This window comes from Balaenoptera physalus (assembly GCF_965194825.1).
Source record: "Balaenoptera physalus genome assembly, chromosome: 4".
NCBI classification, from domain to species: Eukaryota; Metazoa; Chordata; class Mammalia; order Artiodactyla; family Balaenopteridae; genus Balaenoptera; species Balaenoptera physalus.
In genome coordinates this window covers 38,663,058-38,685,671 of record NC_138891.1, presented here as the reverse complement: position 1 = coordinate 38,685,671, position 22,614 = coordinate 38,663,058, and the positions used below count along the sequence as shown (strand labels likewise).

At 37.9% G+C, this 22,614-nt stretch overlaps 1 protein-coding gene and 2 long non-coding RNA genes across 11 annotated transcripts in view; 1 reads left to right on the top strand and 2 right to left on the bottom strand.

Annotated features, from left to right (window-relative positions):
- The window catches only part of VEPH1 (ventricular zone expressed PH domain containing 1), a 298,073-nt gene that overhangs the window by 155,658 nt on the left and 119,801 nt on the right, over positions 1–22,614 (top strand). For all 9 annotated transcript variants that reach the window (XR_014262903.1, XR_014262904.1, XR_014262905.1 and 6 more), the window contains 2 exons: positions 9,992–10,131; positions 12,391–12,525. Coding sequence is in view for 6 of the 9 variants with exons in the window: in XM_082459535.1 (XP_082315661.1) it covers positions 9,992–10,131; positions 12,391–12,525 (275 nt within the window). In the remaining 3 variants the exon portion in view is untranslated. The remainder of the gene's footprint in view (positions 1–9,991; positions 10,132–12,390; positions 12,526–22,614) is intronic.
- Positions 1–22,614, bottom strand: part of LOC309659751 — a 701,522-nt gene that overhangs the window by 563,667 nt on the left and 115,241 nt on the right. The gene's annotated exons all lie outside the window — the stretch shown is intronic.
- LOC309659736 overlaps positions 1–22,614 on the bottom strand; it is a 457,573-nt gene that overhangs the window by 403,087 nt on the left and 31,872 nt on the right. The gene's annotated exons all lie outside the window — the stretch shown is intronic.

Here is a 22,614-nt window from a genome sequence, read left to right as displayed (position 1 = left end):
CTATTTAGGTCTTCTGCCCATTTTTGGATTGGGTTGTTTGTTTTTTTGATATTGAGCTGCATGAGTTGCTTGTATATTTTGGAGATTACTCCTTTGTCAGCTGCTTTGTTTGCAAATATTTTCTCCCATTCTGAGGGCTGTCTTTTCATCTTGTTTATGGTTTCCTTTGCTGTGCAAAAGCTTTTAAGTTTCATTAGGTACCATTTGTTTATTTTTGTGTTTATTTCCATTTCTCTAGGAGGTGGGTCAAAAAGGATCTTGCTGTGATTTATGTCATAGAGTGTTCTGCTTATATTTTCCTCTAAGAGTTTTACAGTGTCTGGCCTTACATTTAGGTCTTTAATCCATTTTGAGTTTATTTTTGTGTATGGTATTAAGAAGTGTTCTACTTTCATTCTTTTACATGTAGTTGTCCAGTTTTCCCAGCACCACTTATTGAAGAGGCTGTCTTTTCTCCATTGTATATTCTTGCCTCCTTTGTCAAAGATAAGGTGACCATATGTGCGTGGGTTTATCTCAGGCTTTCTATCCTGTTCCATTGATCTATATTTCTGTTTTTGTGCCAGTACCATAGTGTCTTGATTACTGTAGCTTTGTAGTATAGTCTGAAGTCAGGGAGCCTAATTCCTCCAGCTCCATTTTTCTTCCTCAAGATTGCTTTGGCTATTTGGGGTCTTTTGTGTTTCCATACAAATGATAAAATTTTTTGCTCTAGTTCTGTGAAAAATACCATTGGTAGTTTCATAGGGATTGCATTGAACCTGTAGATTGCTTTGGGTAGTATAGTCATTTTCTCAATGTTGATTCTTCCAGTCCAACAACATGGTATATCTCTCCATCTGTTTGTATCATCTTTGATTTCTTTCATCAGTGTCTTATAGATTTCTGCATTCAGGTCTTTTGCCTCCTTAGGTAGGTTTATTCCTAGGTATTTTATTCTTTTTGTTGCAATGGCAAATGGGAGTGTTTCCTTAATTTCTCTTTCTGATTTTTCGTTGATAGTGTATAGGAATGCAAGAGATTTCTGTGCATTAATTTTGTATCCTGCTACTTTACCAAATTCATTGATTAGCTCAAGTGGTTTTCTGGTGGCATCTTTAGGATTTTCTATGTATAGTATCATGTCATCTGCAAACAGTGACAGTTTTACTTCTTCTTTTCCAAATTGGATTCCTTTCATTTCTTATTCATCTCTGATTGCCATGGCTAGGACTTCCAAAACTATGTTGAATAATAGTGGTGAGAGTGGACGCCCTTGTCTTGTTCCTGATCTTAGTGGAAATGGTTTCAGTTTTTCACCATTGAGAATGATGTTGGCCGTGGGTTTGTCATATATGGCCTTTATTATGTTGAGGTAAGTTCCCTCTATGCCTGCTTTCTGGAGGTTTTCATCATAAATGGGTGTTGAATTTTGTCGAAAGCTTTTTCTGCATCTACTGAGATGATCATATGGTTTTTCTTCTTCAGTTTGTTAATATGGTGTATCACATTGATTGATTTGCATATGTTGAAGAATGCTTGCATTCCTGAGATAAACCCCACTTGTTCATGTGCATGACCCTTTTAATGTGCTGTTGGATTCTGTTTGCTAGTGTTTTGTTGAGTATTTTTGCATCTATGTTCATCAGTGATATTGGCCTGTAATTTTTTTTTTTTTTGTGACATCTTTGTCTGATTTTGGTATCAGGGTGATGGCCTCATAAAATGAGTTCGGGAGTGTTCCTCCCTCTGCTATATTTTGGAAGAGTTTGAGAAGGATAGGTGTTAGCTCTTCTTTAAATGTTTGATAGAATTCGCCTGTGAAGGCTTCGGGCCCTGGACTTTTGTTTGTTGGAAGGTTTTTAATCATGGTTTCAATTTCAGTGCTTGTGATTGGTCTGTTCATATTTTCTATTTCTTCCTGGTTCGGTCTTGGAAGGTTGTACATTTCTAAGAACTTGTCCATTTCTTCCAGGTTGTCCATTTTATTGGCATATAGTTGCTTGTAGTAGTATCTCATGATCCTTTGTATTTCTGTGGTGTCAGTTGTTACTTCTCCTTTTTTGTTTCTAATTCTGTTGATCTGTGTCTTCTCCCTTTTTTTCCTGATGAGTCTGGCTAATGGTTTGTCAATTTTGTTTATCTTCTCAAAGAACCAGCTTTTAGTTTTATTGATTTTTGCTTTTGTTTCCTTCATTTCTTTTTTTTTAAATTTATTTATGTATTTATTTTTGGCTGCATGGGGTCTTCGTTGCTGCACGCGGGCTTCCTCCAATTGCGGCGAGTGGGGGCTACTCTTCGTTGCGGTGTGCTGGCTTCTCATTGTGGTGACTTCTCTTGTTGTGGAGCACAGGCTCTAGGTGCGTGGGCTTCAGTAGTTGCGGTGCATGGGCTTGGTAGTTGTGACTTACAGGCTTAAATGATCCACGGCATGTGGGATCTTCCTGGACCAAGGCTCGAACCCGTGTCCCCTGCATTGGCACTGTGCCACCAGGGAAGCCCTCCTTCATTTCTTTTTCATTTATTTCTGCTCTGATCTTTATGATTTCTTTCCTTCTGCTAACTTTGAGGGTTTTTTGTTCTTCTTTCTCTAATTGCTTTAGGTGTAAGCTTAGGTTGTTTATTTGAGATGTTTCTTGAGGTACAATTGTATTGCTGTAAACTTCCTTCTTAGGACTACTTTTGCTGCATCCCATAGGTTTTGGGTCGTCGTGTTTTCATTGTCATTTGTTTCTAGGTATTTTTTGATATCCTCTTTGATTTCTTCAGTGATCTCTTGGTGGTTTAGTAGCATACTGTTTAACCTCCATGTGTTTGTGTTTTTTACAGGTTTTTTTCCTGTAATTGATATCTAGTCTCATAGCGTTGTGGTCAGAAAAGATGCTCAGTACGATTTCAATTTTCTTAAATTTACTGAGGCTTGATTTGTGACCCAAGATGTGATCTGTCTTGGAGAGTCTGTTTGCACTTGAGAAGAAAGTGTATTCTGTTGTTTTTTAATGGAATGTCCTATAAATATCAATTAAGTCCATTTGGTCTAATGAGTTTAAAGCTTGTGTTTCCTTATTAATTTCTGTTTGGATGATCTGTCCAATGGTGTAAGTGGGGTATTAAAGTCCCATACTATTTTGTGTTACTGTCGATTTCCCCTTTTATGGCTGTTAGCATTTGCCTTATGTATTGAGGTGCTCCTATGTTGGGTGCATAGATATTTACAATTGTTATATCTTCTTCTTGGATTGATCCCTTGATCATTATGTAGTGTCCTTCCTTGTCTCTTATAATAGTCTTTATTTTAAAGTCTATTTTGTCTGCTATGAGTATTGCTTTTTGAATTTCCACTAGACTTTAAAAATATTATTATAAATTATAACTCCTTTCTGACGAGATAGGGTGCTTTCAGGGTAGTATGGCTGTAGACTATATCCCACTTCTGAAACATTATGATATCATTTAGTACTATTTCTAATTTTAAAATGTTTTCTAGAATGTTAATTGGTAGACTTTCTAGATTTCTAACTTTTTTTACATTAATATTTTACAACCATAAAATGAGTAAAGGAGTGTTTCTTTACCAAGATCATAACAAGATTACTAGCATCTGAAGTATAGCTAAAATACAAGTGGCTAAGCTAAGGAAGAATGTTCACATTAACAAATAGCTATATCTCAGGACTTCCCTGGTTGTCCAGTGGTAAAGAATCCGCCTTCCAATGCAGGGGACGTGGGTTCAATCCCTGGTCGGGAAACTAAGATCTCACATGCTGCGGGACAACTAACTAAGCCTGCGTGCTGCAACTACTGAGCCTGCATGCCTCAACTAGAGAGCCCACGTGCCACAAGCTACAGAGCCCATGTGCTCTGTAGAGAGAAAACCCACATGCCACAACTAGAGAGAAGCCTGTGCACTACAACTAGAGAGAAGCCCTCATGCCACAACAAAAGATCCTACGTGCTGCAACTAAGACCGGATGCAACTAAAAAATAAAAATAAATAAATAAACAAATAGCTATATCTTTCATGCCAGATGTGACAATGTGGAATGTTTAGTTAAATGTAAGATAAAATTTCAACATGAAAATTAGTATTGTATTATTACTATTATAATTTCTCATTATTTTCTCATTATGGGAATATCCTACTGGTTTTATCATTGTTGCTCCAGAAGGAATCAGAAAGAGTATAATAAAGTATCATTGTTATGTTTTGAGGTAGGCTTCTCTATGCCAGGTACTATGGTGGGTACAAAATACACTAAGATTTTTAAGAGAGAAAGAGAGGAGGGTGGAAGGGAAGGAGTGGAGGGAAAGAGAGCGAAAGGGAGAGGAAAAGAACTCTGCCTTTTATAGTGGACAGAGATAAAAACGCTAACAGAGTGTGACTCAGGCTCCTCACTGTTGAAGTGGGAGTTTACAGGTAAGCAAGGAGTGGAGGCTAAAATGATCCATGTGGTAATGAATTAGAATTGAAACCATGGGTATGAACTCATTTTTAGCTTAATATAGATACAGATGGTTGCATGTAGAAATACTTATAAACAGATATGTGTACATATACACACATAATTTCCCCACTTTGTCACCTTAGGGGGCCAAGGAACAATGACACCCAAGTAGCAGCAAACATACCTAGTACCTAGCTCTTAGTTTCTAACACAGTTCTCCAGTGAAAGGAACCAGAAGTCCTTGGAGAAACAGCTGATTCTAAGACAGGGCAGGAAACATACAAGTTGAGCCTGGAGTATCTTGTATGTGAGATGTAAGTAAGGAAGTGATAAACAAACAAATAAAAAACCACACACACAATGATGACAGCACATCAAATGGACACAGGAACCAACTGAAAGAGCTCCCTGTGGCCAAAGCTGGAACAGTTAGTGCAACAAAATAAACAAAATAATATTGAATTATAAAATAAATATCTGTGAGTACATACTGATAGAATAATTGGCCAAATCATTTGAATGTAATAACTAGAAGAGGAAGAGACAGATTTGTGCAGAAGAATTCCACATAATTTATGCAGCTGTTCTGCCCTCAGGAGGTGAAGCTAACTCCCCACTCTTTAAGTATGGGTTGCACATTGTGACTTCTTTTCAAAGAGTACAGTATGGAAAGTGGGGGAAAAAAGAGTAACTTTACAGTGGAGAAATCTGGTGAACACTACCTCAACCAGATGTTCAAGGTCAACATCAATAGTCATAAGTCATGTAGATCAAATGTACTCTCCATATGATATGAGGAAAATGGCACTTTATCTCTGTGGTTTTCCTCCCCCAAATTCGAAATCTCAGTCTATTCATGAGAAAAACAGACAAATCCCAACTGAGAAACATTTTACAAAATGTTTCAAAACTGTGAAGATCATCAAAAACAATGAAAGTTTGAGAAATTGTCACAGCCAAGAGGAGCCTAAGGAGACATAATGAGTAAATGTTGTGTAGTGTCCTGAATCGGATCCTGGAACAGAAGAAAGACACTAAGTATAGACTAAGGAAATCTGAATAAACTATGGACTTAAGTTTATAATAACGTGTCAATATTGGTTCATTACTTGTAACAAATGTACATACTAACTTTTTTTTTTGGCTGCATTGGGTCTTCATTGCTGCACGTGGGCTTTCTCTAGTTGTGACGAGCAGGGGCTACTCTTCGTTGTGGTGTGCGGGCTTCTCATTGTGGTGGCTTCTCTTGCTGTGGAGCCTGGGCTCTAGGCGCACGGGCTTCAGTAGTTGCAGCACGCGGGCTCAGTAGTTGTGGCACGTGGGCTCTAGGGCGCAGACCCAGTAGTTGTGGCACATGGGCTTAGTTGCTTCGCAGCATGTGGGATCTTCCAGGACCAGAGATTGAACCCATGTCCCCAGCATTGGCAGGTGGATTCTTAACCACTGTGCCACCAGGAAAGTCCCTCATAGCAACTTAAGATGTTAATAAGAGGGGAAACTGGGTTATAGTATATAGGGAACTCTCTATATATTGTAATTATATACAATATGTAAATATATAATAATTATACATTTATATATTATAATTACATATATGTAATTTTTCTGTAAATCTAAAAGTATTCTAAAGCAAAAGTTTGTTTAAGAATACTAACATAGGACTTCCCTGGTGGTGCAGTGGTTAAGAATTCACCTGCCAAATGCAGGGGACATGGAGGAGCCCTGGTCCGGGAAGATTCCACATGCTGCGGAGCAACTAAGCCCATGTGCCACAACTACTGAGCCTGTGCTCTAGAGCCCGTGAGCCACAACTACTGAGCCCACGTGCCACAACTACTGAAGCCCATGCGCCTAGAGCCCGTGCTCCGCAACAAGAGAAGCCACTGCAACGAGAAGCCTGTGCACCACAATGAAGAGAAGCCCCTGCTCGCTGCAACTAGGGAAAAAAAAAAAAAAAGCCCACGTGCAGCAACAAAGACCCAATGCCAAAAATAAATAAATAAATAAATAAATTTATAAAAAATAAAAGGACCGAAGCCAAAAAAAAAAAAAAGGGCTTCCCTGGTGGCACAGTGGTTGAGAGTCTGCCTGCTAATGCAGGGGACATGGGTTCGAGCCCTGGTCTGGGAAGATCCCACATGCCACAGAGCAACTGGGCCCGTGAGCCACAATTACTGAGCCTGCACGTTTGGAGCCTGTTCTCCGCAACAAGAGAGGCCGCGATAGTGTAAGGCCCACGCACCACAATGAAGAGTGGCCCCCGCTTGCCGCAACTATAGAAAGCCCTCGCACAGAAACGGAGACCCAACACAGACAAAAATAAATAAATTAAATTAAATTAAATTTTTAAAAAAAGATAGCATCATGTAATGGCAATTCTATAAATCTGGGTTTTTGGAAAGTGATTTCAATGGAAGACCTGTCTCAAAAGAAATTAAGAAATAAAAGTCTGGAATAAATCTCTTTAAAAAAATGCTAACAAAATTTTAATACAGTACAATGAATGCAGTGTAGGAATAAAAGCATATGAACTGTGGGAGAAAAGTGTGAGAGGAAGAAAAGAATTCCAAAATGATCCTTAAATACTTTGACTTAAAAAAAAGATCAAATGCTCTTTTATTTTGTATCACGTCTTTAAATTTATCCATGTGTGTAATGTGTATGTTTTGGGTATTTCAACTTACAACACATTATATTATACAATTCTTGCTGCTCATGTTAACTTCAGTATTTTTAAAGACCAAACCAAATCCTTTGATTTTGTTTTTTTTACAAAAATAAGCCACAACCTACCAAAAGTAAAGAAATAACAATCAGATTTGGTGGAATATGAGAAGCATTCTATATTTAGCAAAGCATGACCTTCTCTCTTTTCAACATTTAATCTAGAAAAATAAATAACAGTTTAGGCATCAATTGTATAAATAAAAAGTATCTTAATAACCCAGATACACTAACCTTACTACCCGGAATTACCTTGAATATTCATGCCTTATGCGATTTTTTCAGGGTGTTCCCTACTCTTAAAATGCTTGTCTCTCTCACATTTTTTCTAAGTTCAAAATCTTGGTTAGCTTTCAAGGTCACCTCAAATATTTCCTCCACCAGGAATCCTCGCCTGGTTCCCCAAGGATGATAGCTGCTCATTGCTGTGAGTGGTCGGTACTGTGTGTCCCTCCATTATCCCATGGACTTAATTTACAACTGTTGTTTATAGGTGTTTCTCCCATTTGGCTGTAAACTTCTTAAGAGCAAGGTCAGAATCATGGCTCCTCTTGGTCTCTGCACAGTGTCTGACACCCATTCATTCATCCAACACCATTTATTGCATGCCCACCATTCAATACCATGGAATGAACAGGAGGGAGAAAATTACAGAGAAAAATTAACAACTAAATGTTAATGTTGAAAAAACTTTCTAATCCAGCAAAGCTCAGAAAAAAAAAAAAAAATGAGAAAAATATTGAAACAGATCCAGTTTACTGAAAGCATTAACAGAAGTCTTATATCACAGAACTGATGTGTTTTTATCACCGGTATATATGCTTCTAGGTAAAGGTGTCTCTTTGTTCTACTGCTTTGCCCATTTTCCATGATCAGGGACCCCTGTGGTTTGTGTATAGGAAGCTGGTAGGCTCAGGGCAAGTAAAATAAATTGAATCGATGTTCATTTTCAAAAGAAAACATGAACGAGCAGTAATTTAGGGGAAGGAAAAAGATTAAAATGTTTTTTTCGTGGCAGGGGCCCGAAGTCCAACTTGGACTGTCAAGCTACTGCACAGGTTCTTACAAACGATCTTTTTCCCTTTTGAAACTTTCTGTTAAAGCAAAACAAGGTGCTGTCTCAATGCGTATATTACAGCTAGATTGATTTCCAATAGAACCATTTTTTGTGTATGCGCTCTTATGGAATTCTTGGTTTCTGCCTTCTCTAGTATTGATTAACTTAAATTCAATTTTTCAATGCCAAAAAAATATTTTTAATTACCATTTTCAAACAATTTCTGATAGAGCAATTTTAAGTGGATATTGTGGTCTATTCTATTCTATGAATTCTTTCCCTGTCAGTGGCAGGCCTCCTGGTCTTTTCCACTGAACTTTCAAGCACTCTTTATATCTCATGATCCACTCACCTACAGAATGCAGAAATGATTTCTGATTTCATACAAGATTTTGAATGCTTAAATTTCCCCCAAACAACTAACATCATGAAAACTAGTCCTCTTTTATACCAATGGTTCAGAATCACACAGAAAGCTATTATTTATTAAGATTTCTAAATATGTTTCTAAATTGCCCTGTGGCTTTATTGTTTTGTTTCCAATGTCGTCTTCTCTAATCTATCATTGGCCACCCTCCCTTAACTCTTCCCAACTCTTTCCCAAAAGCCTGTTATTCCTTCACACCTGAGCCCTGATGGTGCACAGATAAGCCTCCCCCCTCCCCATAATTCTCTAGGGAACCCCATGCACTCTCATAGGCTTTTAATAAACTCCCATCAGCTTTTAATAAACTCTAGTCCATTTCCATTTTTAATAGTAGGGCATAATTAATCTATTTATTTTCAAAATATTTCATTTAACATGTCAGATTAATTCTGAAACAATAAATACCCCATGAGCTATCGATATGACTCTACAGATTTAAAAATTCCCAGTATGGTAGAGCCTAAAGCATCCCAACGTGGCAACAGTTTGGCTGAGTTCGAATCCTGGTTCTGCCACAGATAGGGCAAACTTGAGCAATATTTTCTGGATCCTTGAGCATCATTCATCTCTCCAGACACTCTCTTTAGAGCATCTATTGTGTGCCACGTGCCAAGGTCATAGTGGTGAACAAGGCAGTCACAGTGGTTCACTAAGCTGACCCTTTAATGGGCTAAGTTTCCTCCTACTTAAAATAGAAACAGCAACACCCATCTTGTAGGGCTGTAAAAATTAAATGGCTCCTAAACATGGCTCCTCACCATCTCTGCTCTATGCCACCACCACCATGCTCCCCCACTTTCTTGTTCCTAAAGGATGATCTCTTTAAGTTTCCCTACTGAAGCTCTTCAAGATGAAATAACCTTTTCGAGCCAGGACAGTTCACAGGAAGCCACCCCCTGGCCAGAGTTATTCTGGGGGTTGTTTCTGTGGCCTCTGTACAACCAAGAGAACAGTGGCCCTGGTCATGGCACACCATCACTGCCCAGAAAATGCCTCGGTTTCCTTCACCCATTTGTTTGTGCTTCCCAGGTTATTTCAAAGTTCCCAATCATATGGAAATGACACCTATCTCCCTTTCTATTGGTAAGAGGTTTTTTCCTCCCATGCAAGTTGCTTGGAGACTTCTCATCCATTGTTAATCAAAAGAAAAAGAGGAATAGAATACAACTTGCTTAAAGCAGCTACACTTAAGTCTACATTCCATGAAATGGATCTACTCCCAAATCGATAGTTGTTTGAAGTTATTAGCTCACAGAGTGAAAACTAAGGAATGTATTTCTAAAGATGTTTGTATGTTGAAGTATAAGGTGTAACTCTGGAAAGAATCTAATGTTTAATGCTATGTGTATTTGTTTCTAGATTCTGTTAGAAGTTGTGTAGCAAAGCTGTTCTTCACTTGCTCCCTAAAGGGTCATTATTGCCTCTACAGTAAATCCAGTTTTATTCTCATCAGCCAAGAACCTCAGCCGTGGATCCAGATCATGTTCCTATTTCAGCAGGTGTGTATAATTCACATTCATCATGGCTCCTTGATGAGAACAGCTCACATTTTGATGTGAATCAAATTGTATATGAATATAAAAAACAGCATTGATTTTTCTTCCTTTTCTTGAAATAATGACCTTATTCTTCTTCTACTTTACTAATGTTTTTCAAATGGTTTTCATCAGTGATTTTGTAATTGGTTTCATCTTTGGCTTTGTTCTTAACAGTTGTCAGTTTTCTGAAAACAAACCAAGAAACCTTGATTTTATTTTTGCTCCTTCAGTCTTATTTTATTGACTTAGTCTGATTCTTTGTTTTTCTCTTTGAGCAAACTCACCAAAAAATATACGTTTATGCTGCTTTTCTTCTTTGTTCTTTTTACTATAATGTTTCCTTTCTTCTTCCACACCTTTGATATTATGTGATCTGGATGAAGCCTGACTTTGGGGTAAATAAAAATCAAATCTTTGACTTGATAGTTACAAACCCAGTGCTAGCCTTGTATACTGGGCCAGACTCTTCCCCTTCTCTCTCAGTTTACGCCTTCATGCAGTTCTCAAATTAACAGATTCCAGTCTAAATGGACCTCTTTGGAATGATGATTAATTAAGTCAGGCCCTGCTCTTCTTTAAGTGAAAGGTCATATGCTGTATAAGTTTCTGATAATAATCAAGAAATTCCCAGATGTGTCCACATTTTTTTTAACTTTTTATTTTATATTGGAGTATAGCTGATTAACAATGTTGTGATAGTTTCAGGTGCTCAGCAAAGCATGTGTCCACATTTTGGGTTTCACAATCAATCTGTTACTGCTCTTAAGCTTTTTAAATCTGTGGGCAACTTACTCGGGGTATAAGATACTCCGCCTTTTCCCACTCAGTATAAGAAGCAGCTCACCTTGAGGATAACAATAAGATTTTTCTGGGAAAAAAAAATTGTTATTCACTTACTAAATAGAAACTTTGTACACAAAGACCACCTAGAGAGTCTTATAAGTCAATGTTTGGACAGTCACTGACATAGAAAATGGGATTTTATAAGGCAAAATCATTATTTTATTATACCTCACACATAAAGGATAATATATATGGTATTTTATGTGTGTGTGTGTATAATTTTGTGCCTTTTATGTTCTATATGTTTTTATAAAATTGTTCCCTTGAATTGAGACACTTCTCACGTTCATAGATATAACATCACAACATGTAAATAACTGTTAAACACATAATTGGTTAGTAAACATACAAACAGTTTAAATCTTCCTTTGAAAATTTTAGAACCTAGGGGCAGGAGAGGAATAAAGACGCAGACGTAGAGAATGGACTTGAGGGTACGGGGAGGGGGAAGGGTAAGCTGGGATGAAGTGAGAGAGTGGCATGGACATATATACACTACCAAACATAAAATAGATAGCTAGTGGGAAGCAGCCACATAGCACAGGGAGATCAGCTCAGTGCTTTGTGACCACCTAGAGGGGTGGGATAGGGAGGGAGGGAGGGAGATGCAAGAGGGATGAGATATGGGGATATATGTATATGTATAGCTGATTCACTTTGTTATAAAGCAGAGACTAACACACCATTGTAAAGCAATTATACTCCAATAAAGATGTTAAAAAAAAATTTATTTTCATTGGCTTGAATGATATATATGTAAATGTGATTCTTTTTTTACATAAACAATCTAATTTTCCCAAACTGAGAATATCTTAAAGCTCTAAGAATATTCAGCCATTACACATTTTATAACCGAAAATGTTTGTGTTTCCCCAACCCCCCCACTCATGCTGTTCACATCTGAGCAATTGAATAATGGACTCTTGGTTATTTAATGTCTATTCTTCATGATTTACTCTGTATAAATAAACTTGATATTTGTACTCTATTTGTACTCTTGATATTTGTTTTAATTTTATACCTTAATTCTCAGATTTTTGAAAAATAAATATATATATTAATATTAACCATTTTCCAATTAAGTAACATGCTTGAGAAATGATTGCAGTAAATACTACATTACAAAGGTTAGGCATATTTAAAGAGATCAATATCAACTGTCTTAAAAATCCTATTTAAGTTAAATTTTCTGTTAAGAAATAAAAAACATGGAATGTACCATATGTTTGATCTTCAAGACAGATTTCCCTGTAGCTTTATTTAAATTTAAACCATTTTTAAGTTCAGACCAAGCCTAATAGCGCTTTGCAGTCAATCAAGCAATACTGTTAGGACAAGAGATAACATGTCACGTTTCTGTCATTAATGCCCTTTCAGAGCCTGTTTCCTGAGCCCCTGTCCATACAGAGCCGTTCTGTGCAATTTCTCAGAGCTCTGTGGGAGAAGACCCAGGCAGAGGGTGCTCACAGCTTTGAAACAGCCATGATGGAGTCCACATTCCCACAGCAGAAGGTAAATGCTTTTTTCCTTGGACATGTTATTTTAAACCAAGATTCAAGATTAGCTTGAAATTGTTTGCCTTTTCTTGATAGTTCAGTTTTTTCCCTTCATTCCTCTATTTTCTTTTATTATTAGAAAACACTAAGTAATGATTTACATGTCATCCTATCGTGGACTTAGGACCTAGTGATATCAGTAGACAAGGTCACTGCCCTTTGAGGCTCCCAGACTGACATAATACTGCCCACTCAGAGCCACACAAAAACCACACACATGATACGGAATAGAAAACATTTTACAAAAGAAGACAGACAACTCTAGGACTGAAAAGGAAAGAGCATTGGGGAATCAAGGTCCAGGTTCTTTGGTGCTTTTCATTTCATCCCTCCGTACTTCCTCTCATCACCTTGCCCTCTGCTGTCACCACAAAGCTAGAAAAGGAAGACAAGGTGAACAGGAAGGTCAGGGTGGGAAAGAGCTCTGGTGAGGCAGACAAGGATGATGTGAGGCAGAGCATTTTAGGGGTGTGGAAACAGGGGCATCACTCTCAGGACACAGTTGGCCGAGACCTCCTGAGCAGGCCCTTGCACTGGGAAAGGACCAGAATGTGGAACTACGCCTATCCAGTCAACAGAGTGTAACCAGAAGTGGACGTTCACTGCCGTGATCAGATCTGCCCATGAGAAAGGTCACAGGCCTGGGTACGGGGAGAATGATTAGAGGAAGCCTGACTGGAGACAGGAAGACTACAAAGGAAGCAACTACTGTAGTCAGGTAGGAAATGAAGGCCTGAACTAAAGTTGGAAGTTGTAGGAAGAGGATGGATTCAAGAGCCATTAAAGAAACAGAATCAACAGGACTTGGTGCCTGATAAGGAAATTGAAAGAACCAAGGATGACTCCAGGTGCATTGTGTGGCCAATGGATGATGGCACCATCTTGAAAAAGAGAGACCACAAAGGAAGCTGATGTGGAGGAAGAAGATAAATCATTCTGGCTTACATATTTTGAGTGTGAGTGGTTTGTGTAGATAGCCAGGTCGTGATGGTGGTTGAATTGCCACTGTGGACTTCAGGAAGAAGGACATGACTGGAGATAATGGATTTGGGAGTCAAAGATAGCACTTGATGTCATGACAGTAGATTGGATAACTTGGGAAGAACATGGATAATGAGAATAGAGAATGGTTATTGATCTCTCCTTAGTAAATTGCCAGCTTCTGTAAGTCCTTCTCATACTCAGAGATCTGATTATCCTTATTTTGCCTTCAAGAAAACCCAATAATAAGCATTGGATGCTTACTGATCAAACCAGAGATTCTGAGAGTATATGATTGTGGTCTTTGTCCTTGTTTTACTATTGAGAAGGGGAACAAACATACTAATATTAAATAAACTCAAAGTACAAACAACTAGCAAATTAATCAATAACTGTTACATTGTGAAACAAACTCAATATCTCTTAAGTGCTGAAGGATTGTAAAAAGATGAGAAATGGGTGTGATTAATCAGAAGTTTAGTTAGTATGGTCTGTAAGACACTGAAGCCACACCCAATTACTGCATCACTATTTTTTGGCTTTGCTTTAAGAATTAGACATGTAGTATTAAGAATAAAGGAAATGCCATAGTTGCATCAACGCAAAGTAGAATGGAATTCTTTGCATATTTCCTGCAAATTTTAAAGTTTTGTATCATGTTTAAAGACAGTGCCTCAAATTCTTATAAATGTTTCATTGTGAACTGTAGTTTAACTAGAGGGAACATGTAAATTAAACCTCGGCAGACTGCTTCAAGTCCTAAGAGGTTGAAAAAAAACCCAAAAACTTGGCAAACCACTTTTGTGCATGCTCACAAGTATACTTATTCATATTTCTTCTATTTCATACCAATAAATATTCCTCTAGGGAAAAATTAACTGCAAACCAAAATGTTTTATAATTTTTTAAAACTTTATAATTTGGTTTATTCATAAGTAATAGAAAAACTTTGATGTCTGGAATGTGCATTGTGTGACAAAGTTTATCGGCCTGGGTATTTCTCAATCAAATTGATTTTCTACTCCCTTTATTTTATGAAGTGTTCTTCCCATGAAATTCACAATAGCTGTGAGAATGGTCCAAAGTCTGCTTTCTTCTTTTCACCATATGTGCCAGTCTGTACATACACTAGTGATTTGAAAATGATGGGCATGTGTGTATCTGTTGCTGTGATAGAATTAATACTGCAGCCAACTGGATTCGGGTATACAAAAAAGGAAAACACTTCTGAAAAAATGCCTAAGTCTCTAGAATATAATGCTCTGGAGGGTTTGTTATTGAGAATTCTTTTTAATAAAATCTTGGAATTTTAGAACTGAAAATCAACAGTAAGGTATCTATTAACATTGTAAACTGCTTGAGGGCAAGGGATGCACTATGTTTACCATTATATTTCCAGGGTCACACAGTGCCTGACACATGGTAGGCTCTCAATAAATGATGAGTATCAATTGAATAAGTAAATAAATCCTGTCATTTTCCAGATGTTAAAATTGCAAGCATAGGGACCTGTCGTAGGTTACCTACCTAGTCAGTGGCAGAGCTAGAGCACGAGCATACACCATGGTGACATCAGGACCACCACCAATATATCTGGGTTTTCTCTACTCTAGCTTGTAAGATTACAATTCCCTGCCTCTTGAAGTAAGCCTTGGTCATGTGACTTGCTTCAGCCAATGATATATGAGAAGGGATATGTGTCACTCCAGGCAGAAGCTTTTCAAAGCCAGTGTTCCATTCTCCATCTTCCCTTTCTTCCCCTACCATGGGGACTGCAGAAGCAAATGTTGATATTGAGTTGCCAGAAGATGGACACAGCCTGGAATCCCAAACTACCACATAGAGGACTGCTGCTCTGGAGAGCCACCCAGACCCACCACACACTTCGCATGATGAAGGAACAATCATCTGTTTTGTTAAAGACAGAAGTTTCTGTGTTTGTTATGGGAATATAACCTACCTATCTTGACTACTTTTCTTAATTTTAAATAGTAATAAAAACATTTTTTTTAAACCTGGATTAATGGAAAGATATGCCCTTCTCATGGCTAGAAACACTGATTACACAAATGGAAATTTTCTCTCAAATCATAAATACAATATATTTCCAATCATAATAGCAACAGAATTTCTTCATAGCGTTTGACAAAGTGATCCTAGATTTGAGAATAACAAAAACAGTTCTGAAAAAGAACAGAGAGGAGAAAATTTTTCTACTAGGAAATGAAAACTTATTCTAAAAGCACAATAAGATGAGGAGGTGATTATTGCTATAGGGTTAAATTAATACTAATAAGGAATAAAGAGTCCAGAGATAGTTCCAAGCATATATGGACACTTGGTAGATGATAGAAAGGAGATTTCCAATCAGTGAGGAGAAAATAAAATATTTTAAAAATAGTATGGGGGACATGTGACTTTTCAGATGGAAAAGATAAAATTAGATCCCACTTAGACACTATAATAAATAAACTAACTCCAGATAAAGCTCTAAATGTAATCAATGAAACTTTACAACAATTAGAAGAAAATAGCCATAGTTGTCTTTGTGACTTCAGGATAAGAAAGAATTTAAGACCTAAGTGAACAGAAATCATAAAGGAAATATGAATAGATTCGAGTACATAAAAAGTTTAAATTTCTGTATGACAAATTACACCACAACAAAGTTAAAAGGCAAGCACAACCTGGGAGAAGTTACTTAAAATATGTGTAAGGGCCCTGAACCAAGATGGCGGAGTAGAAAGACATGCTTTCCCTCCCTCTTGTGAGAACACCAGAATCACAACTAGCTGCTGGACAATCATCAACAGGAAGACTCTGGAACACACCAAAAAAGATACCCCACATCCAAAGACAAAGGAGAAGCCACAATGAGACGGTAGGAGGGGCACAATCACAGTAAAATCAAATCCCATAACTGCTGGGCGGGTGACCACAGACTGGAGAACACTTATACCACAGAAGTCCACCCACTGGAGTGAAGGTTCTGAGCCCCACGTCAAGCTTCCCAACCTGGGGTTCCGGCAATGGGAGGAGGAATTCCTAGAGAATCAGACTTTGAAGTCTAGTGGGATTTGATTGCAGGACTTCGACAGGACTGGGAGAAACAGAGACTCCACTCTGGGAGGGCACACACAAAGTAGTGTGCGCATCGGGACCCAGGGGAAGGAGCAGTGACCCCATAGGAGACTGAACCAGATCTACCTGCTAGTGTTGGAGAGTCTCCTGCAGAGGCAGGGGGTGGCTGTGGCTCACCGTGGGGACAAGGACCCTGGCAGCAGAAGTTCTGGGAAGTACTCCTTGGTGTGAGCCCTCCCAGAGTCTGTCATTAGCCCTACCAAAGAGCCCAGGTAGGCTCCAGTGTTGGATTGCCACAGGCCAAACAATCAACAGGGAGGAAACCCAGCCCCACCCATCAACAGTCAAGCGGATTAAAGTTTTACTGAGCTCTGCCCACCAGAGCAACAGTCAGCTCTACCCACTACCAGTTCCTCCCATCAGGAAACTTGCACAATCCTCTTAGATAGCCTCATCCACCAGAGGGCAGACAGCATAAGCAAGAAGAACTATAATCCTGCAGCCTGTGGAACAAAAACCACATTCAAAGAAAGATAGACAAGATGAAAAGGCAGAGGGCTATGTACCAGATGAAGGAACAAGATAAAACCCCAGAGAAACAACCAAATGAAGTGGAGATAGGCAACCTTCCAAAAAATAATTCAGAATAATGATAGTGAAGATGATCCAGGACCTCGGAAAAAGAATGGAGGCAAAGATCGAGAAGATGCAAGAAATGTTTAACAAAGACCTAGAAGAATTAAAGAACAAACAAACAGAGGTGAACAATACAATAACTGAAATGAAAACTACACTAGAAGGAATCAATAGCAGAATAACTGAGGCAGAAGAACGGATAAGTGACCTGGAAGACACAATGGTGGAATACACTGCTGCAGAACAGAATAAACAAAAAAGAATGAAAAGAAATGAAGACAGCCTAAGAGACCTCTGGGACAACATTAAACGCAACAACATTCGCATTATAGGGGTCCCAGAAGGAGAAGAGAGAGAGAAAGGACCCAAGAAAATATTTGAAGAGATTATAGTCGAAAACTTCCCTAACATGGGAAAGGAAATAGCCACCCAAGTCCAGGAAACGCAGCAAGCCCCATACAAGATAAACCCAAGGAGAAACACGCCGAGACACATAGTAATCAAACTGGCAAAAATTAAAGACAAAGAAAAAGTATTGAAAGCAGCAAGGGAAAAATGACAAATAACATACAAGGAAACTCCCATAAGGTTAACAGCTGATTTCTCAGCAGAAACTCTACAAGCCAGAAGGGAGTGGCATGATATACTTAAAGTAATGAAAGGGAAGAACCTACAACCAAGATTACTCTACCCGGCAAGGATCTCATTCAGATTTGAAGGAGAAATCAACAGCTTTACAGACAAGCAAAAGCTAAGAGAATTCAGCACCACCAAACCAGCTCTACAACAAATGCTAAAGGAACTTCTCTAAGTGAGAAATACAAGAGAAGAAAAGGACCTACAAAAACAAACCCAAAACAATTAAGAAAATGGTCATAGGAACATACATATCAATAATTACCTTAAACGTGAATGGATTAAATGCTCCAACCAAAAGACACAGGCTTGCTGAATGGATACAAAAACAAGACCCACATATATTCTGTCTACAAGAGACCCACTTCAGACCTAGGGACACATACAGACTGAAAGTGAGGGGATGGAAAAAGATATTCCATGCAAATGGAAATCAAAAGAAAGCTGGAGTAGCAATTCTCATATCAGACAAAATAGACTTTAAAATAAAGACTATTACAAGAGACAAGGAAGGACACTACATAATGATCAAGGGATCAATCCAAGAAGAAGGTATAACAGTTATAAATATATATGCAGCCAACATAGGAGCACCACAATACATAAGGCAACTGCTAACAGCTATAAAAGAGGAAATCGACAGTAACACAATCATAGTGGGGGACTTTAACACCTCACTTACACCAATGGACAGATCATCCAAAATTAAAATAAATAAGGAAACAGAAGCTTTAAATGACACAATAGACCAGATAGATTTATTTGATTTTTATAGGACATTCCATCCAAAAAGAGCAGATTACACTTTCTTCTCAAGTGCACATGGAACATTCTCCAGTATAGATCACATCATGGGTCACAAATCAAGCCTCAGAAAATTTAAGAAAATTGTAATTATATCAAGCATCTTTTCTGACCACAACACTATGAGATTAGAAATGAATTACACGGAAAAAAAATGTAAAAAACACAAACACATGGAGGCTAAACTATATGTTACTAAATAACTGAGAGATCACTGAAGAAATCAAAGACGAAATCAAAAAGTACCTAGAGACAAATGACAATGAAAACATGACGATCCAAAACCTGTGGGATGCAGCAAAAACAGTTCTAAGAGGGAAGTTTATAGCTATACAAGCCAACCACAAGAAACAAGAAAAATCTCAAGCAAACAATCTAACCTTACACCTAAAGGAACTAGAGAAAGAAGAACAAACAAAACCCAAAGTTAGCAGAAGGAAAGAAATCATAAAGATCAGAGCAGAAATAAATGAAATAGAAACAAAGAAAACAGTAGCAAAGATCAATAAAACTAAAAGCTGGTTCTTTGATAAGATAAACAAAATTGATAAACCATTAGCCAGACTCGTCAAGAAAAAGAGGGAGAGGACGCAAATCAATAAAATCAGAAATGAAAAAGGAGAAGTTACAACAGACACAGCAGAAATACAAAGCATCCTTAGAGACTACTACAAGCAACTGTATGCCAATAAAATGGACAAACTGGAAGAAATGGACAAATTCTTAGAAAGGTATAACCTTCCAAGACTGAACCAGGAAGAAATAGAAAATATGAACAAACCAATCACAAGTAATGAAATTGAAACTGTGATTAAAAATCTTCCAACAAACAAAAGTCCAGGACCAGATGGCTTCACAGGTGAATTCTATCAAACATTTAGAGAAGAGCTAACACCCATCCTTCTCAAACTCTTCCAAAAAATTGCAGAGGAAGGAACACTCCCAAATTCATTCTATGAGGCCACCATCACCCTGATACCAAAACAGACAAAGATACTACAAAAAAAGAAAATTACAGACCAATATCACTGATGAATATAGATGCAAAAATCCTCAACAAAATACTAGCAAACAGAATCCAACAACACATTAAAATGATCATACACCATAATCAAGTGGGATTTATCCCAGGGATGCAAGGATTCTTCAATATATGCAAATCAATCAATGTGATACACCATATTAACAAATTGAAGAATAAAAACCATATGATCGGGCTTCCCTGGTGGTGCAGTGGTTGAGAATCCGCCTGCCAATGCAGGTGACACGAGTTCGAGCCCTAGTCTGGGAAGATCCCACATGCCGCGGAGCAACTAGGCCCGTGAGCCACAACTACTGAGCCTGCGCGTCTGGAGCCTGTGCTCCACAACAAGAGAGGCCGCGATAGTGAGAAGCCTGCGCACCGTGATGAAGAGTGGCCCCCGCTCACCGCAACTAGAGAAAGCCCTCGCACAGAAATGAAGACCCAACACAGCCAAAAATTAATTAATTAATTAATTAATTTTTTAAAAAAAACAAAAACAAAAACCATATGATCATCTCAATAGATGCAGAAAAAGCTTTTGAGAAAATCCAACACCCATTTATGATAAAAACTCTCCAGAAAGTGGGCATAGAGGGAACCTACCTCAACATAAAGGCTATATATGACAAACCCACAGCAAACATCATTCTCAATGGTGAAAAACTGAAAGCATTTCCTCTAAGACCAGGAACAAGACAAGGATGTCCACTCTCACCACTATTATTCAACATAGTTTTGGAAGTCCTAGCCACGACAATCAGAGAAGAAAAAGAAATAAAAGGAATACAAATTGGAAAAGAAGAAGTAAAACTGTCACTGTTTGCAGATGACATGATACTATATATAGAGAATCCTAAAAATGCCACCAGAAAGCTACTAGAGCTAATCAATGAATTTGGTAAAGTAGCAGGATACAAAATTAATGCACAGAAATCTCTTGCGTTCCTATACACTAACGATGAAAAATCTGAAGGAGAAATTAAGGAAACACTCCCATTTACCATTGCAACAAAAAGAATAAAATACCTAGGAATAAACCTACCTAGGGAGACAAAAGACCTGTATTCAGAAAACTATAAGACACTAATGAAAGAAATTAAAGATGATACCAACAGATGGAGAGATATACCATGTTCTTGGATTGGAAGAATCAATATTGTGAAAATGACTATACTACTCAAATCAATATACAGATTCAATGCAATCCCTATCAAATTACCAATGGCACTTTTTACGGAACTAGAACAAAAAATCTTAAAATTTGTATGGAGGCACAAAAGACCCCAAATAGTCAAAGCAGTCTTGAGGGAAAACAACGGAGCTGGAGGAATCAGACTCCCTGACTTCAGACTATACTACAAAGCTACAGTAATGAAGACAATATGGTACTGGCACAAAAACAGAAACTGATCAATGGAACAAGATAGAAAGCCCAGAGATAAACCCACGCACCTATGGTCAACTAGTCTATGACAAAGGAGGCAAGGATATACAATGGAGAAAAGGCAGTCTCTTCAATAAGTGGTCCTGGGAAAACTGGACAGCTACATGTAAAAGAATGAAGTTAGAACACTCCCTAACACCATACACAAAAATAAACTCAAAATGGATTAGAGACCTAAATGTAAGACCGGACACTATAAAACTCTTAGAGGAAAACATAGGAAAAACACTCTTTGACATAAATCACAGCAAGATCTTTTTTGATCCACCTCCTAGAGTAATGGAAATAGAAACAAAAATAAACAAATGGGACCTAATGAAACTTCAAAGCTTTTGCACAGCAAAGGAGACCATAAACAAGATGAAAAGACAACCCTCAGAATGGGAGAAAATATTTGCAAATGAATCAACGGACAAAGGATTAATCTCCAAAATATATAAACGGCTCATGCAGCTCAATATTAAAGAAACAACCAACCCAATCCAAAAATGGGCAGAAGACCTAAATAGACATTTCTCCAAAGAAGACATACAGATGGCCAAGAACCACATGAAAAGCTGCTCAACATCACTAATCATTAGAGAAATTCAAATCAAAACTACAATGAGGTATCACCTCACACCAGTTAGAATGGGCATCATCAGAAAATCTACAAACAGCAAATGCTGGAGAGGGTGTGGAGAAAAGGGAACCCTCTTGCACTGTTGGTGGGGATGTAAATTGATACAGCCACTATGGAGAACAGTATGGAGGTTCCTTAAAAAACTAAAAATAGAATTACCATATGACCCAGCAATCCCACTACTGGGCATATACCCAGAGAAAACCATAATTCAAAAAGACACATGCGCCCCAATGTTCATTGCAGCACTATTTACAACAGCCAGGTCATGGAAGCAACCTAAATGCCCATCGACAGATGAATGGATAAAGAAGATGTGGTACATATATACAATGGAATATTACTCAGCCATAAAAAGGAACGAAATTGAGTCATTTGTAGAGGCGTGGATGGATCTAGATTCTGTCATACAGAGTGAAATAAGTCAGAAAGAGAAAAATAAATATCGTATATTAACGCATGTATGTGGAACCTAGAAAAATGGTACAGATGAACCGGTTTGCATGGCAGAAGTTGAGACACAGATGTAGAGAACAAATATATGGACACCAAGGGGGGAAAGCTGCGGGGGGGAGGGGGGTGGTGGGATGAATTGGGAGATTGGGATTGACATGTATACACTGATGTGTATAAAATTGATGACTAATAAAAACCTACTGTATAAAAAATAAAATAAAATAAAATTTAAAAATTAAAAACAATAAATAAACAAAATAAAATATGTGTAACACACAAAACTCTCCTACACATCAACAAGGAAGAGACAAACAACCCAAGAGAAAACTGGGCAAAGAACATGAACAGAAAATTCACTGAA